The sequence below is a fragment of the Capra hircus genome, chromosome 27 (genome assembly GCF_001704415.2).
Source record: "Capra hircus breed San Clemente chromosome 27, ASM170441v1, whole genome shotgun sequence".
Classification (NCBI taxonomy): Eukaryota; Metazoa; Chordata; class Mammalia; order Artiodactyla; family Bovidae; genus Capra; species Capra hircus.
Genome location: NC_030834.1, coordinates 8,016,232 through 8,033,314, shown reverse-complemented (window position 1 = coordinate 8,033,314; position 17,083 = coordinate 8,016,232). Strand labels below are relative to the sequence as shown.

The window sequence follows — 17,083 nt, the reverse complement described above, 5'->3', positions numbered from 1 at the left end:
CCCAGATTCCCAGTGCCGGCCTGGGGTCTCGGGTGAGAGGACGGCCGGGGCCACGGCCAGACTCGGCGAGGGGCTCCAGCTGCAAGGACCAGCAACCAGAGCTCCGAGCAGGGAGCAGCTGTTTCCTCTGATGGCCGCTTAATTCCCCCCACCCCTCTGATCCTGCATTACTTTGCTGCTCACCAGCACTTCCAATAGGTAACTAAGGGTACACACTGAACTAGTGTTTTACAATTCGGTAGCTCCTTAAGGCTAAAACCTGAGGAAGAGGCTGAAATTAACGGGTGAGGCAATAACGGGACTGGCAAGCACTGACGGAAGGAGCACGAGGTATAGAAAACCCTGCGTCACCTGGACAGGTTCCAAATTCTATTTCAACCCTGACAGCATCAACAGGAACACGGTATACCTCAGAATTCTCAGTCTCACACAAAAGATACCAAGGGGAGAGAGCAATATGCAGATCAATGTACGCTACAGTTTTAATCAGTCTGGACGTGGAAACTGGGGACAGCCGGGGAGCAATCAGAACCCTATCCTGGTTCAAACGGAAACAGTCCCAATAAAAATCAGGTCTAGTGATGACAGAAACCTTAAGTAGCGAGTCTCGGTATAAACCAGCGATCATGCAGAATTCAGCCCTGGCTTTGACGTTAGACTGGGTTTAAAATCGAGCTCTGTCCGCCTGCAGCTGGGATGCCCTCTGCCAAACCTCAGCACAGCTGCACCTCAGTCTCCTTGTCTGTGGGCTTGGAGGAGACGCGGGTATGTTGTGTCCAGCACACAGCAGGCATGGAAATAACTGAACTTCCCCCATCTCCCATGACCACAGCCAGCAAACAGCTACAGGACACCCCGCTGTTCTCGATGAACTCTTTCTGGAAGGTCGGGAAGAACACCCAGGGGTAGACAGCGCCTGCCCAGACACTAAGGGTGACATCAACTTTCCGTCTCGTTCCTCCACATGCTCCAGGGTTCGCGAGCCTCGGGGGGTCACGCAGGAACAGAGGGAAGCACCTCTGCGTTGACTCAGAGTGAGAAAGGGGTAGCAGAGCTGAGGGAAGGTCTCGGGCAAGGTCCCTGAGACAAGACCCTTCCTGACCCTTTGGAAAGAAGAAGTAACAAACGAAGACACGCGAAAGGTGATAAGAAAGGAGGGCTTCAGCGACTCCCTCATGGCGCTAATACACTTACTAGTCAAAGAAACACAGTGCTGTTTACTGGGGAGGTGAATAACTAGGTTTTTTTTTTAAGCCCACGGACACTCAATAAAAGTGGCTGAAAAGAAGAGTAGGATCCCAGAAGCAATCCATCCTACTCATAAAAATACAGACGGTGGTAGAGAGAAAATTAGGACTCCCGCTCACACGCACACACACACAGGTCTCGGTCTAAACAGTCCCTTTCACCCAGAGGAGCAGAACCGTTTGCTCACCGCAAAAGAGATGTCCACAGTTGGTCTCCACGGGGAGGGAAGCTTGGTGTAAGCAGATCGGACAGTACATGTCAGTGTAGAACTGCTGTCGGGCAGCAGCAGGTGCATCCTGGCGAGAAAAACGCGAGCACGTTGAGACACGACACACACGGGCGTTGCAAAATCAGCTGCTTGCTCAAGCACAGGTGAGGATACAGTCAGGACTGCGCAATCCTCAAAATCTCCGACGGGTACTCGGTTCAAGCCTTACAGATTTGATAAACTCACGAGCCTCCACTGCTGTTCCCCTTACCCTGCACGGGCTCTGCCTTTCTTCCTGAACACAGTCTAAAGATGAACGCCTGGACGAAGCCTGGAGTTACTCCACTAGAAAGCATTCAGTTATTGTGAATTACTCTGCAGGCTGAGCTCAAGCCTTCATTCAGTGAAGAATCCGGTAGGCCAAGCAACTCTCCAAGTGTTTACTTTCTTCTGTTTCTAACATCTGTTTCATTCATACATCCCTGACCGTGTTACATGTTTGGAGATTAAATGACATAGTTATATGTGAAATCACTTTGTAAATTATAAAACGGCATCCCTGCGTGAATTACTGATAACAAGAGCTCCGGAACACAATACTACGGATATGTTTACACTATTTCTGTGTCAATGGAATTAAGATCTCTGAAGCAAGAATTCTTGTCCATTTAGTTCATGAATGAATTTCCAATGCCTGGAACAATATCTGGCATATGGTAGATGGTTAATAAATAAGAGGTAAATGGATATATCACAAAAACTCCCTTTGGAATTAAAGTTGGGATTGGTGGGTAGGCAATCAATTTTTAATGTTTTTTTTTTTTTAATTTTATGTTCGCTATCTCAGGTGAAGGTGTGCTGTGCTTCAGTCGTGTCTGACTCTTTGCGACCCTATGGACGGTAGCCCACTAGCCTTCTCTGTCCATGGGATTCTCCAGGCAAGAATACTGGAGTGGGTTGCCGTGCCCTTCTCCAGGGGATCTTCCCGACCCAGGGATCAAACCCGCGTCTCTTAACAACTCCTGCACTGGCAGGTGGGTTCTTTATCACTAACGCCACCTGGGAAGCCCCATGAAGGTGTATAATATCCTATTTAACCCGGCCTTCATGAAATATATTTCTGGTTCCTGGTGAGTCCATACACCTAAAAACAAAGACGAGGCAGGCAGAAGAGAGTTCTCCTCTCTGCCTAGCTAGTTTTGTTCATTTTGATCAGAGAAGGAGAAAAAAAAAAGGAAAAAACCCACCCATTACAGTTATTTATTTGAAGGTCTTGCTAAGTCGCTTCAGTCGTGTCCGACTCTGTGCGACCCCATAGACGGCAGCCCACCAGGCTCCCCCGTCCCTGGGATTCTCCAGGCAAGAATACCGGAGTGGGTTGCCATTTCCTTCTCCAATTGAAGGTCTTAGGGGAAGGTATTTCAGAAAGAGTAGTTTTTTCACATTTCATTAAAGTCAATGAGACAGTGATTTTTTTCCTTTTCAGTTAAATAGGAAACTGCTGTCTTTTAAAGCAAATTAAAATTAGCACATGAAAATATCTTAAATTAGATTAAGGCTAATCATTTGCCTAATCTGAAAATGTACAATCAATAGGATAAGGAAAGGTAACTCCAAGTAGGAGAGAAGCCCATGCTTCTGTGGAAGGAATTTACTGATATTTCATCACTATTTCTTCCGCAAAAGGAGTAAGACTATGCCCTCCTCACACAAACGCACAGACTTGTATCACGACAGTACCTGTTCTGTTTGAAGCTGTTCCCGAAGCACCCTCACTAGCTCTTGGTTTTCTGGGTGAATATTTTGATGTGCATTTCTGTTGAAGAAAAACATAGTAAAGTTTCAATATAAAATACTGTCTGATGAATCAGTTTTCCTTCTCGATCTAACTTTTGACCTAGACTTCTGGTAACGTGAGAAGCAGAGATGATGGCCAACACCTGTACTCCAGCTGCAGGACTCAACGTTCCAGGCCATTCTGAGTGCGCTGATCAGGTTTAACTAGCAAATGATGAAACCCACAGGCCTAGTGCCTTGGGGACTGAATGTAATTGCAGACTTACACAGCATATAGAGAACAATTAACATGTTTACTTTTTCTGTAAAATGTCTTGTATTATTATGCAAGACATATCTTTTCCATATCTAATCAGGTCTTTCGCCCAACTTTTCACCCATAAAGACACCGGGACAGAAAAACACCCAAACCAAAATGTATGATGTAGAAAAGCCCAAACCTATCATACCACAAATATCTTAAAACATTAACAAGATGTGGATGGACCTAGAGTGTGTCATACAGAGTGAAGGCAGAAAGAGAAAAACAAATACTGCATGTTAACGTCTATATGTGGCATCTAGAAAAATGGCACAAATGAATCTGCTTCCAAGGTAGGGACAGAGGCGCAGACGCAGCGAACAGACTTGTGGGCACAGCGGGGGAGGGAGAGGGTGGCGTGAATTGAGAGAGTGCACTGACGTCTACACACCACCATGTGCAGGCAGACAGCTAGAGGGGACCTGCTGAAGCGCACAGGGAGCTCAGCGCTGCGCTCTGCGACGGCCTGGAGGGCTGGGGTGGATGCATATATACGGCTGATTCGTAACACTGTACAGCAGAAACTAACACACTGTAAGCAATTATACGCCAATTTAAAAAAAAAAAAATCAAAGGTAAGATGTTAGTGGCTGATACAAAAGGACAAGACACGAGAGGACTGAAAATCAGAAGCGCTAGTTCAGGCTGCAGGGTGGGAAGCGCAGATTTACATCTGAATCGGTTTAATTTCATTTGGCTGTAGCAGTTTTTTCTAAACCTAAATCTCTTTTAACGGCAATATTTCAAGTCCACTCAGCATCGGTGTTAATCTATAGAAGGACCTTTACTCTCTGGCTGAATCAATATTCCCCAGCACCTAGAACAGCATTTCAATGGGATAAGAAAAATTACAGATCTCCATCCTATGGTTACTTAATTTTTAGTAAAACATTTAAATTTTAGAAAAGAAAGCTGAAAAAATATAACCATTATTTCAGAGATGACAAAAAAGCAATTTAAAGTCAAATATCTAATCAGAAGCTTGACATCAATGTAATGAAACTGCTTGAACTCTGTTTAAACATCTTAAATTTTGGTAGATTATTTATTTTTCAATGTTATGTTCTTATGATTGAATGAATGAATCAGTGAAAGAAACTGATCCTACTCTGTGGGAAAAACAACCTATCCAGGAACAGGCTAGGAACTGTCTCATTTACACACCAGTATGGGCCCCCCTGGTGGTCCAGATGATAAAGAATCTGGCTGCAATGCAAGAAACCCAGCCTGGATCCCTAGGTTGGAAATTCTTGCCTGGAGAATCCCATGGACAGAGGACCCTGGTGGGCTACAGTCCATGGGGTTGCAGAGAGTCAAACATGACTGAGCAACTAACATTTTCACTTTTTTAAACACACAGTTAACTGGAAATTCTTGACTCTTTGACACTGCAGAACTATTCATTTCCTTTCATTGAAAAAAAAGTCATGAGTTTCAGAGTGTGTGTATATATATATATATTTATTATATATGCTATGCTAAGTCGCTTCAGTCATGTCCAACTCTGTTCGACCCCACAGACAGCAGCCCACTAGGCTCCCCTGTCCCTAGGATCCGCCAGGCAAGAATGCTGGAGTGGGTTGCCATTTCCTTCTCCAATGCATGAAAGTGAAAAGTGAAAGGGAAGTCGCTCAGTCGTGTCTGACTCTGAGCGACCCCATGGACTGCAACCTACCAGGCTCCTCTGTCCATGGGATTTTCTAGGCAAGAGTACTGGAGTGGGGTGCCATTGCCTTCTCCATTATTTTATATTATATACATTTATATATTATATATATTTATTATATAGATATATATGATATATAAACACAAATGTGATTATATATAAATATAAATATTTATATATATATAAAACCCATGTCACTGGAAGGTGTTTCTTTTACTTTCTTTCCATAAAAGATATTGAAACTCTTAAATCTGATGGAATATTAGAAAGTCAAGGTGCAGTCAAAGAATAAGAAAAAACAGCCCAAGATTCTGATCGTGGTGTGAGTTCAGGTAACTAAATGTGACTGGCAACTTTGGGTACAGAACCAAAAATCCAGAAAATGGGATGATCAAGATAGACTGAGAGCTAGATTAGAAAACCTGGAACATACTGTGGCAGAGAAAACTGCAGGTTAGTCATTTGCCACTTCTTCTGCAGCCCATGACACCAAACCCAGATTTCACACCTGGCCCACCTTCCCCAGGTGACGTGAATCAGCCAACCTGGGGTTTCTGGGGCAGCACCAAGGAGCTGGTCTGCAATGGTAAGACCCCTATCACTTCCTTCCCGAAGAAGTAGTAGTCCTGGCCTGAAATAATCCCTACTTTCTCGAATAACTTCCTTGCCCCACCCTCCTTCTGCCTATGAAACCCTTCCATTTCATACAGCTCTTCAGGGCACCTCTCTACTTGCTGGACAAGAGGCTGCCTGATTCATGAATGGCTTAGTAAAGCCAATTAGATCTTCAAATGAACTGGCTGAATTTTTGTTCTTTAATACTATGATCACCTTAGCGATGAGAAAATGATTGCATTTGACACGAAGAAGGTCTGAGATGCCAAAGTGAGTGGCTCTACGATGGAACAGAGGAACACCTGTTGTTTTATCTATCCAACGATTTATGGTCCTTCTAGGTTCTTTGAAAGGAGAAACCACAACTGTCAAACTAGTTAAGTTACACACAGCCCTGGAAAGGAGCCAGGAACCTCTCTGGTGAGGAAAGCAATGATACCCAAAGCCTGGGTCAAGAAATGAAACTGGAATCAAAGTTTACTGATATGCAAGCATGGGTTAAGCTGCATACCAGGCCCTTGTCACTGGCTTCTGGTCCATCAACACATGGCAGCTATTATTAATGGCTTAAGAAGGAAGAACAAATAGAAAATATTTTTAAAGAAATTAATTAAACTACAAAGCACTGCTGAGAAATATTAAAGAAGACACCCCATGTTCACAGACGGGAAGACAACACTGTTAAGGTGTCAATACTAGGAAGTGACCTAGCTACAGATTCAGTGCCACTTCTATCAAAATCCCAACAGCATTCTTGGCAGAAATAGAAAAACGCATCCTAAAATTTACACAGTATCTCCAGGGACTCCAAAGAGCCAAAATAATCTTGAAAGAGAGGAAAAGAAGTTGTAAGACACTTCCTGATTTCAAAACTTGTTGCAGAGTTATAGTGAAATCAATGGGGTACCGGTAACAAGGACAAATGTATAAACCAAGGGAGCAGGCCACAGAGACCAGAGAGAAACGCTTAGATATATACGGTTCATTGGCTTTTGACAAGGATGCTGAGGCCCTATAGTGGAGTAAGGACAGCCTTTGCAACAAAAGATGTTGGAAAAACTGGATATCCACATGCAAAAGAATGACTCTGGACCCTTACCTCATATCATATACAAAAATTAACTCAAAATGGATCTAGCCCCTGAACTTACAAGCTAAAACTATAAACATCTTAGAAAAAACAGATGGAAATCTTTGTGACCTTCAACTTAACAATAACTTCTTAACCGTGACACCAAAACACGGGCAACAAAAGAGGAAAAACAAAAAAGATAAATTGGACTTCATCAAAATTTTAAAAAATTTTGTGCATCAAGGAACACTATCAAGAGGATAAAAGCAGGGCTTCCCTGGCGGCTCAGTGGTAAAGAATCCTCCTGCCGATGCAGGAGACATGGGTTCAATCCCTGATCTGGGAGGATCCCACACGCCTCGGAGCAACTAAGTCCACGCACCACAACTACTGAGCCTGCAGTCCAGAGCCAGGGGCAGCAACCACTGACGCCCTGACGTCCGGGCTCCACAAGAAGCCTGGGCACCCAAACTAGAGAGGAGCCCCCGCTCTCCACAATAAAGGAAGCCCATGCGCCCAGCGACAAAGACCCGGCACAGCAAAACAAATAAATACATAATAAATACGGTAAACCAAGGGAAAGAAGAAGTAAAAAAAGAGGCCAAAAGGACAACCATCGAATGAAACAGAATATTAATAAGTCATATATTTGATAAGTGATTGAGACGGAATATAGAAAGAACTCATGACTCAAACACCAAACAGCCAACAACCTAATTCAAATATGCATGAAGGACTGGAATAAACCATTTCTCTAAAGAAGATACACAAATCGCCAACAAGCACATGAAATGATGTCCAACATCATTAGTCATTAGTGAAACGCAAACCAAAACCACAATGAGATACCAATTCACACCCACGAGGAGGACCATCAAAAAAACAAAGTATCGCCTGCTGGCCAGGATGCAGGGATGCTGGAGCGGTCGGGCGTGGCTGGGGGGAATGGAAGAGGCGGCAGTTGCTGTGAAAAGCAGATTAAATGCTCCTCAAAAAGTTAAACACAGCGTTACTGTGTGATCCAGCAATTCCAGTCGAAAGCACGGACTCAAACACTTTCTTGTAGCCCCTCGTTCACAGAGTGCCATTCATAACAGCCAGAAGGTGGGAACAACCCAAACATCCATCAACAGATGAATAAATATAGTATACACGTGCCATGGAATACTATTTGGCCATAAAAAAGGAATAAAATTCTGGTGGATGATACAACATAGGTGAACCTAGAATGCATTACACCAAGAGAAATAAGCCAGACACAAAAGGACAAAATACGGTCCAATTCCTGTTTATGAGGTATGTAGACTAGCCTAATATCTTGAGACAGAAGGTGGAATAAAGGTTACCAGGGACTGGGAGAGGGGGAACAGGGAGCTCTTATTTAACTGGTAGAGTTTCTGTTTCGAATGGTGAGAAAGCTCTAGAAATAGACAGTGGTGATGGTTACACAGCACTGTGAATGTTCTTAATGCCAAAGAGCACTTAAATGACGACTTTTATGTTACGGGTATTTCACTACAATGTGAAGAAAGAATGAATCATAAAGATTAAAAACATCCAAGAAATTACAGAAAATAGGTAAAAGGTTTCTTTGTTCGACTCTTATTCTATGCATGCTGCCTCTCCTCCAACTTATTGGTGACTCCAGTTGGAAGGGACAGGATTACAGCTGCGAACTGAATTTGAATCTGAAGAGCCAGACGGCACCTTAAACTGACCTTCCTAACCAAGTCCAATCGTGTGACAGGTTCAATACAGCATTGCGCACTGGGAGAGCACCTTATGTTATTTGAAAAGTTGTATCTTAAGCTGAAACCTCGGCATTCATGCCCACCTGCTGGCCCTATATAGCAGGAAGTACATACACTGGTCTCTGCCCTGGTCCCTGGCACAGACCTCCAGAAACACTTGTAAATCCCTAAGTGAGAAGTACACTGGGAGCACCCTGTATTCCGTAATATTTGGTCTCTGCCCTGGTCCCTGGCACAGAGCTCCTGAAACCCTTGTAAATTCCTGGGTGACAGGAATATCTTTTGTTCTCAGCAGGTGACTCTGGGTGGGCACCCGGTTGAGGGCTGGTCACCAGAACAACAAGGACAGGATTAGAAGGTTGGAATTTTCAGTGTCCCCCACCCCCTGACTCCTGGCCCCATTCTCCAAAAAGAGGAGAGGGCCCAGAAACAGAGTTAATAACGGATCGCGTCTACATGAAGATGCCTCCACAAAAATCCCTGGAGAGCTTCATGCAGGTGAACACGTCCACCCCAGGAGGGGGATGACCCCACACCCCAACCCCACAGGGACAGAGGCTCCTGCACTCAGGACACCCCCCCAGGCCTTGCCCAGTGCACCTCGTCACCTGTCTGAGTATCTGTATCCTTCATCACACCCCTGAATAAACTGGTAAGCCCACTGCTTCCCCGACTTCTGTGAGCTGCTCTGGCAAGGTAATCGAACCTGAGGTGGGGGTTATGAGAGTCTCCGATTTCTGGTGGAGAACCTGGGGACAGGAATCAGACAGAGGCTGTGGGTAACCTGGGGACCTATTACTGGCTGTTGGCATCTGCAGTGTGGTGGGATGGAGCCCCTAACCTGTGCGACGACCTGACAGTGTCTCCAGGCAGACAGGGTCAGAACTGAGTTAAACTGTGGGACACCCAGATGGTGTCAAGAAGAACTGCTTGGCAGGGGAAAAGCCACATACATTTGGTGACCAGAAGTAAAGAGTTCCGTGTAAGAATGAGGAGACACAGAAGACACAGACCGGAGGAACAGGTCCCTTCACTGCAGAAGCAGGAAATGTCCACAGGTCTTTCCTGGACACCCCAGTGCAGCCCGTGAAGCTACACAGAATAAACCTTTCTCTTCTTCAACAAAACACACCCTTGCCATATGGAGGGCCTGCACATCCTACAGTCTTTCCCCTAAGCGAGATATCCCCAGTTCTTTCAGGCATCTTTATATGGTTTGTTTCCGTAGCTTTGGCCATTTTGATAACCTCCCCTGAATCTTTTCCAGTTTAAAATGCTTGACCCAAGCTGAATATAATCTATAGGCGAACTTTATCTGATTATTCTGATTAACACACTCTAATGCTGGTAAGCTTTTGGCATCTACAATATACGACTGCCTTACTAATAGAAACTTATTTTGCGTTTCCCATCACTGCAGCCTGTGAGGAAATAACTTTTACTTACAAGTAATAATTATCCCTAGTAGAGAAATTAGAAAAATAAAACTATTTTTCAATAAAATTAATTTATAAAAATCCGTCTTAAAAACAAAATGGGCTACTTGACCTATGGTTTTGTGAGGTGTCTTGCACTTAATTCCCACTCAACAACTTATCCTGCTGCTGCTGCTGCTGCTGATGCTAAGTCGCTTCAGTCGTGTCTGACTCTGTGCGACCCCACAGATGGCAGCCCACCAGGCTCCCCTGTCCATGGGATTCTCCAGGCAAGAACACTGGAGTGGCTGCCATTTCCTTCTCCAATGCATGAAGATGAAAAGTGAAAGTGAAGTCGCTCAGTCCTGACTCTGAGCAACCCCACGGACTGCAGCCCACCAGACTCCTCCGTCCATGGGATTTTCCAGGCAAGAGTACTGGAGCGGGGTGCCGTTGCCTTCTCCTCAACAGTTTACCATGGATACTTTCAAATGACGATAAATTCGTATCTATACCGCACTCTTAATAGGTAAGGAACAAATTTTTTTTGGAATTTACCTAGCCACAACTCATTTTAAAAGCAGCTTTATTGAGATACAATTAATCACCACAGTCAATTTTAGAATCCTTCCATCACTTCAAAAAGAAACATTCAGCTGTCACTCCCCACCTCCACCTTCCACTCTAGTCCCTCTAGAATCTACAATCTACCACGAATCCACTTTCTGTCCCTGCAGATTCTCCTACTGTGGACACACAAACAGACTCCAACACACGGCCTTTTGTGTCTGGCTTATGTCCCTTAGCGCAGTGTTTTCAACTTTCCTCCATAAGGCAGCATGCATACATCAGTGTGCCGTTTCTTTTCATAGCTGAACGATATTCCTTTGCATGGACCTACCACGTTTTGTTCATCCATTTTCCTGCTGATGGATCCAGTCATCTGTTTCCACTTTTTGGATATTAGGAACAATCCTGCTGTAAACACTCCTATAGGCATTTTTACATGGAGATATGCTTTCATTTCTCACTGTACATATTCATGGGAGTGAAACTGCTAGGACACACAGCAACACTGTGTTTAGTCATTTCAGGAACCAATGGCTTTCCAAAGTGCCTGCACTACCAGTGTATGAGGGTTCCAATTTCCCCACATCCCCAACAATCATTATTATTTCACTTTTTGAACCCAGCCATCCCAGTGAAGTGGGTGTGAAGCTGTATCTCACTGTGGTTTCGTTTGCATTTCCTTGAATGACTAACGATGTCAGGCATGTGTTTACATACTTGTTGGCCGTTTATACATCTTTGGAGGAATGCCTATTCTGATCCTTTGCCCATTTATTAACTGTGTTATTTTTTTTTTTGTTAGCGAGTTTTGAGTTCTCTACATATTCAGACATAAGAGCCTATGTCTGAAATATTTTAGATCAGACATGTGATCTGAACTTTCTCCCATTCAGTGAACTGACTTTTCATTGTCTTGATGACGGTCTTTGAAGCAAAAAAAAGTTGTTACTTTTGATGAATTCCAATTTATCTATTTTCTTTTGTTGATCATGCCTGTGGCATCATATCTAAGAATCTCCATGATTTACTCCTAGAGTTTTATAGTTTTAGCTCTTACATTTAAATCTTTGATTCATCTTGAGTTAATTTGTGTATATGATATAGTCAACTTTACTCTTTTGCATGTAGGTAACCTTGCCAACAAAGGTCCGTCTAGTCAAGGCTATGGTTTTTCCTATGGTCATGTATGGATGTGAAAGTTGGACTGTGAAGAAAGCTGAGCGCCAAAGAATTGATGCTTTTGAACTGTGGTGTTAGAGAAGACTTGAGAGTCCCTTGGACTGCAAGGAGATCCAACCAGTCCATTCTAAAGGAGATCAGTCCTGGGATTTCTTTGGAAGGAATGATACTAAAGCTGAAGCTCCAGTACTTTGGCCACCTCATGTGAAGCGTTGACTCATTGGAAAAGACTCTGATGCCGGGAGGATGAGATGGCTGGATGGCATCACTGACTCGATGGACATGAGTTTGAGTGAACTCCGGGAGTTGGTGATGGACAGGGAGGCCTGGTGTGCTGCAATTCATGGGGTGGCAAAGAGCCGTCAGACATGACTGAGAGACTGAACTGAACTGAACCTTGTCCCAACATCATTTGTTGAACTCTTTCCCTACTGAAAGGTGTTGGTGCCACTGTCAAACACCAGCCTACCACAGAGGTATACGATGACCCATTTTTGAATCTTGATTCTGTTTTATCAGTGTATCAGCTATCCTTCTCAATGAACGATCTAATAAATGCGCTTCTGTTTTCTTCTTCAACCCACTTGCTAATGGAGGTGAGTAGAACAAGCTCAAAGGTCAGAGCCCTGCAGAAATTCAGTGTCCTTTTTTGGTTTATATTAAAACATTAGTCAGTACTCCTGGGAATGACCTGTCAATCAGTTATAAACTCAGCAGATAGTAAATCCGCTATCATCTGGTCATCTTTTCCCCACTATGCCCACAAGTGCGTCGCCAAGTACTGTGAAAGTGTTCTACTGAAATCAACATAATGTCACCCTAACTCAGAAACTAACCATGCGGAAGTAGAAGAGAATGCTCACACCCTGTTCAATAATCCTTTCTTAATTTTTATAAGAAACAAAAAGATCTGTAGTTTTTAGAATTAATCTCTTTTCTATTTTATACTTTTTTGCTCATTTCTGTTTTCAGTGATACATATGAAATTAACCTCTATTTGTCAGTATTTACATTTCTTGTTTATTACCTTGTCTCTGTACTGGCATATAGACATCTGAGATCTTTTAAGTATTATTCCTGATTCTACAACAGTAACTTTAATTCTAATTTTAAGTCCCTCTACATTGTCCAAGGTATTTTTTGGCCCCAGGTTTTTTCATTTAAACATGAAAATATATTTGCGCCTATTATTATCAGCTGCAAGTTGATGAATTCAATTATGAAAATTACATGTTAAAACTGTGACAGTCCAACAGAAAATATTAACATTTCATTCAAAATATGGATGACAAATTTAAATGTTTTTTTTTGACTGGAAAACGTTGATGGCAGGAAAATAAAATACCTTAATACATATTCACAGTCACTGAAGTCTAGTACTTCCTTTTCACAGTAAGTATTAAACATTACTAGGCACAGTCAGCAAGTCAGTTGCCCTTGGAAATATGCATTATTTCAATTTTTTGTCCTTTAGTCTCACCTGAAAAGTGCATATACCAGGGTAGCAACCAAAGCGAAACTGACCACAACCGCCGCAAGTACTTGGTCACTTACTCCTTCTATGACTGAATCATCATCCAGTTTCAAACTCTGAACTTCACCTTGGTATCTGGCCATTCCAGGTCTAAAAGGAAAAGAAACAAGACGAAGATTACAAACAGTACAGTGAAAATGAAATATATCCATTAAAAACAACACAAATGTAGCTGACCTCTGATATAGTTATTTTTAGTGCCCACTTGCAGTAGGTTGCATTAGAGGATAACTCCAGCAATGAGGTGTTTTTTGTTTTTTTTTTTAATTATTAAAGAATAGGACTTCCCTGCTGGTTTACTGGTTAAAAATCCACCTGCCAATGCAGGGGACAGGGGTCCAATCTTTGATCTGGGAAGATCCCACCCGCCTCAGGGCAACTAAGTCCGCTGAGCCACAACTACTGAGCCCGCGAGCCTAGGGCCCGTGCTCTGCGACGAGAGAGTAGCCCCTACTTGCTGCAACCAGAGAAAGCCCGCACACAGCAACGAAGGCCCAGCACAGGCAAAAATAAAAAATAAAACTGTTAAGGGATAAAAGACATTCCTCATGCCTAGAGGCTCTTTGCTTACTCCTGCACACCACATGCATTCCCCATACATCACACCCCATCCTGTCTCTCACGCCACTGAATGTGCATCATGGAATGTGCCACGCACGGACAGGGGAGGAAAGACAGTCTGCTTCTGCAAACATTCCTGCATTACCTGGCACGCTGTGCTGTACACAGCAGGACCTAATAAACAGGAGCAACTTACCTTACTTACGGTGATAGTAATTTGAAAAGTTAAAAAGACCATTGAACATATGACCTTTTATAGCTATCCTGAGACTGCTTGAATTAATACAAACTCTGGTGCTGGGAAAACTATTGGTCTCACCTGGGACTAAGCTTAGCTTATGGTTCAGAATTCTGTGAACTGCTTGAAGTCAGAATGACTCTCAGGTTGAATTTCCTTATGAGGAGACAAGGGAACATATGAAAGGGTCCTTCCCAGTTGAGAAAGTTATCACTCAACTGGAGGAAAATAATACCTGATTTCTGTAAGTATGAGGGAAATTAGCCAGACCACATCAGAGTTCAAATATCACAGGTAATTCCTATTTCTTTCAGATGACAAACACTGAAGTTACTTAAAATCTTATAAGACATCTAAAGGGAAATAAAGGCAATAAATATTCAATGACATATATACAACTATTTATAAATAAAATCCTCTATTTGTATAATGTACTGCCCTGAAAATAGCTTTTATTCAATGTCATCGTTAATCAGGTGAGCTTCTGTTAAAAGGAAACTTTGAGTGTGAAACTCTTAACACTTTAGAAAAGGACCTGAAAAACTAGTAAGAAAATGAATGACCTCTCATGGAAGAAACTTAAGCAAACAAACAGATCAAAGACAGCTTTCATTGGCTTTACACATAGTAATGGCCTGATGCATCAGGAACTTTCTAATGACAGGTTTTGAGTACCCTTAATGAAAGCACACACCACGAACTCAGAGAAGGAGTTTTCACCTCAGGATTTTATTCAAAAGAACACTCAGATAAACAGCCAACTGAAGAAAACAGCCTCCAACAATCTCGGGAAAATTATGCGGACAATTTACATTTTTATTATGGTCAGGTTGCCTCTGTTTAAATTGAGATGCTGGGCCGTGTCATAAGTCCTAAGGGCAGTAAGGATGACTCACATCTGCTCAGAGATAAGCAAATGTTATCCCACGTCAAGATTCCCAGCCTCTAATTACTCAATCAGGTTGCGAGGATTCCCTCATATGCTGTACGTGTAGAGAGTTTATTACTTTGTACTTAGAAAAATATATATACGGGTTGCATTTGTTTCTGTGTTCTTCCAGGTGTAGTCAGTGATAATGTGACTAAATTCTACTGTATAAACTATACATATATATTTGTGTGTATATATGTACACACACACACTATATATCCCTTTTTTATTGGAGTATGCTGCTTTATAATGCTGTCAGTTTCTGCTATACAATGATGTGACTCAGCTATAAGCATACCTATACCCTCTCCCTCTTTCCCTCTTGAGCCTCCCTCCCCCCACCCCCATCCCCCTCCTCTAGGTCATCACAAAGCCCTAGGATCGGCTGTGCTATACAGCAGGTTTGCCACTAGCTGTTTTACACACAGCAGTGTATGTATGTCAAGCCCAATCTCCCAACTCATCCCACTCTTCCCTATAACTGAATCACTCTGCTGTACCCCTGAAACTAACGAAACACTGCAAATCAACTACAGTTCAATAAAAAATGTATATATATGCACACACTCTACCGAATAAATACATGCCTTCTACCAATGACACTCTTAAGATACTGCTTTCTTCACATTTCCGAGAGCTCAGAGATCCAGGATACTTTGCGTGTTGCAAGATCCTGTAAAGTTATTTGCACCATCTTATAGCAAAAGTGTCCAATGTTGTTGAAACGAAGAGTCACTTTTTATTTCCACAAATTCTAGTGTTACTGAAGAAGGTGCCTGGGCTGAGAGACGGTGGGAAGGGCAGAGACAGCTGGGAAGTTTCACAGAGGAACCTGTGGTCCTTTCGGCTGCCTTTCCCTGTCATGTGGAAACCCCAGCCCTGGAACGGACAACTCCTAACGGTGTCTGATTGGCTTGTTGGGGGTTTCAATAGTTAACTTCCGCCAGCAGCCTCTCTTATCATCAAAGTCAAAAAAGGACCTGTAGGAGTTAATGGCTCAGAAATGAGGTATTGATACCACCACTTCAGTTTGGAAAGAGGCCCATCTAAGACTACAGGGGATAAACAATAAAAAGAAATTATCTACTTGAAGAGATGACTTGAAAATGAGTTCCAATGTCAACCTGAACTCCAGTCCTCCAGGTTCTACTGGCCTGAGACAAAACGGTGCTGCTGATTGTGACCAAGGGCGCGGGTTCTCAGCTTGAGCCCAGGCACCGTGGGGAGGCCTGGCGGCCCAGAGTTCGGCTCCGATTCTGCTGTCACTTAAATCTCTCAGGACCGCTCATTTTCTGCAAAAGGAAAAGGCTGGGATTTGAGGATTTCTTAATTTCCTTTTACCACCACACTTCTCTGATTCAGAGTTTTTTGGAATTAAAAAAAAAAAATCAATAAGAGGCAGGAAAGGTAAATAGCAAAGGTTAAAACACTTACAAGTGGGCAGCTGGCCTGGGAGAGCCAGATTCATATCTTTCCCAGGATAAAATTCTACAGTCTGAAATCTTTCCCAGGATGTATTACTTTAACAATAAACACAAAGGCCAGTGCCTGCTTCCTTCCTTCAGGGATGAAAATTAGGCTTAAGTGCGCAAAGATTTAAGACAGCTACCATTCCTACCAAGCACCTTAGAGACTGCTGGTTTCCAGGAGGTGGGCACCTTCTGAAGACCTCAGTGACTGGCACTGCAGGGCCTCACACTAAATGCACTGAACGCACCACTTGCTTGAAACCCCAAGGAAAGGGTATGAAATTTATAAAACATAGTATCTCATCTATTTCATAGGAGCCTGTTAAATGAAAATAAGCAATTAGTACCCTGTCTTTAACTATTTGAGATTTACAGAAACAAAACACATTGATCTTGGGAATGGTGTTGCTAAGTGATAGAAGAGGAACTGATTTCCGCACTGGCCTTCATTACTGCTTAGCTGGCCAAGTCTTATCGAGTAGCTTAATATATTGAAGAAGAACGAGTTTTGCAGTCAGACAACTGCGT

General features: G+C 43.0%; 1 protein-coding gene across 5 annotated transcripts in view; it reads right to left on the bottom strand.

Annotated features, from left to right (window-relative positions):
* The window catches only part of RNF170 (ring finger protein 170), a 34,365-nt gene that overhangs the window by 14,509 nt on the left and 2,773 nt on the right, over positions 1-17,083 (bottom strand). For 4 of the 5 annotated variants that reach the window (XM_018041828.1, XM_018041826.1, XM_018041827.1 and 1 more), the window contains 3 exons: positions 13,303-13,446; positions 3,197-3,272; positions 1,436-1,544 (listed from right to left, as the gene is read on the bottom strand). In XM_018041828.1, the coding sequence (XP_017897317.1) occupies positions 1,436-1,544; positions 3,197-3,272; positions 13,303-13,439 (322 nt within the window). In that variant the 5' untranslated portion in view covers positions 13,440-13,446. The remainder of the gene's footprint in view (positions 1-1,435; positions 1,545-3,196; positions 3,273-13,302; positions 13,447-17,083) is intronic. The other variant, XM_018041829.1, reaches the window with a different exon arrangement.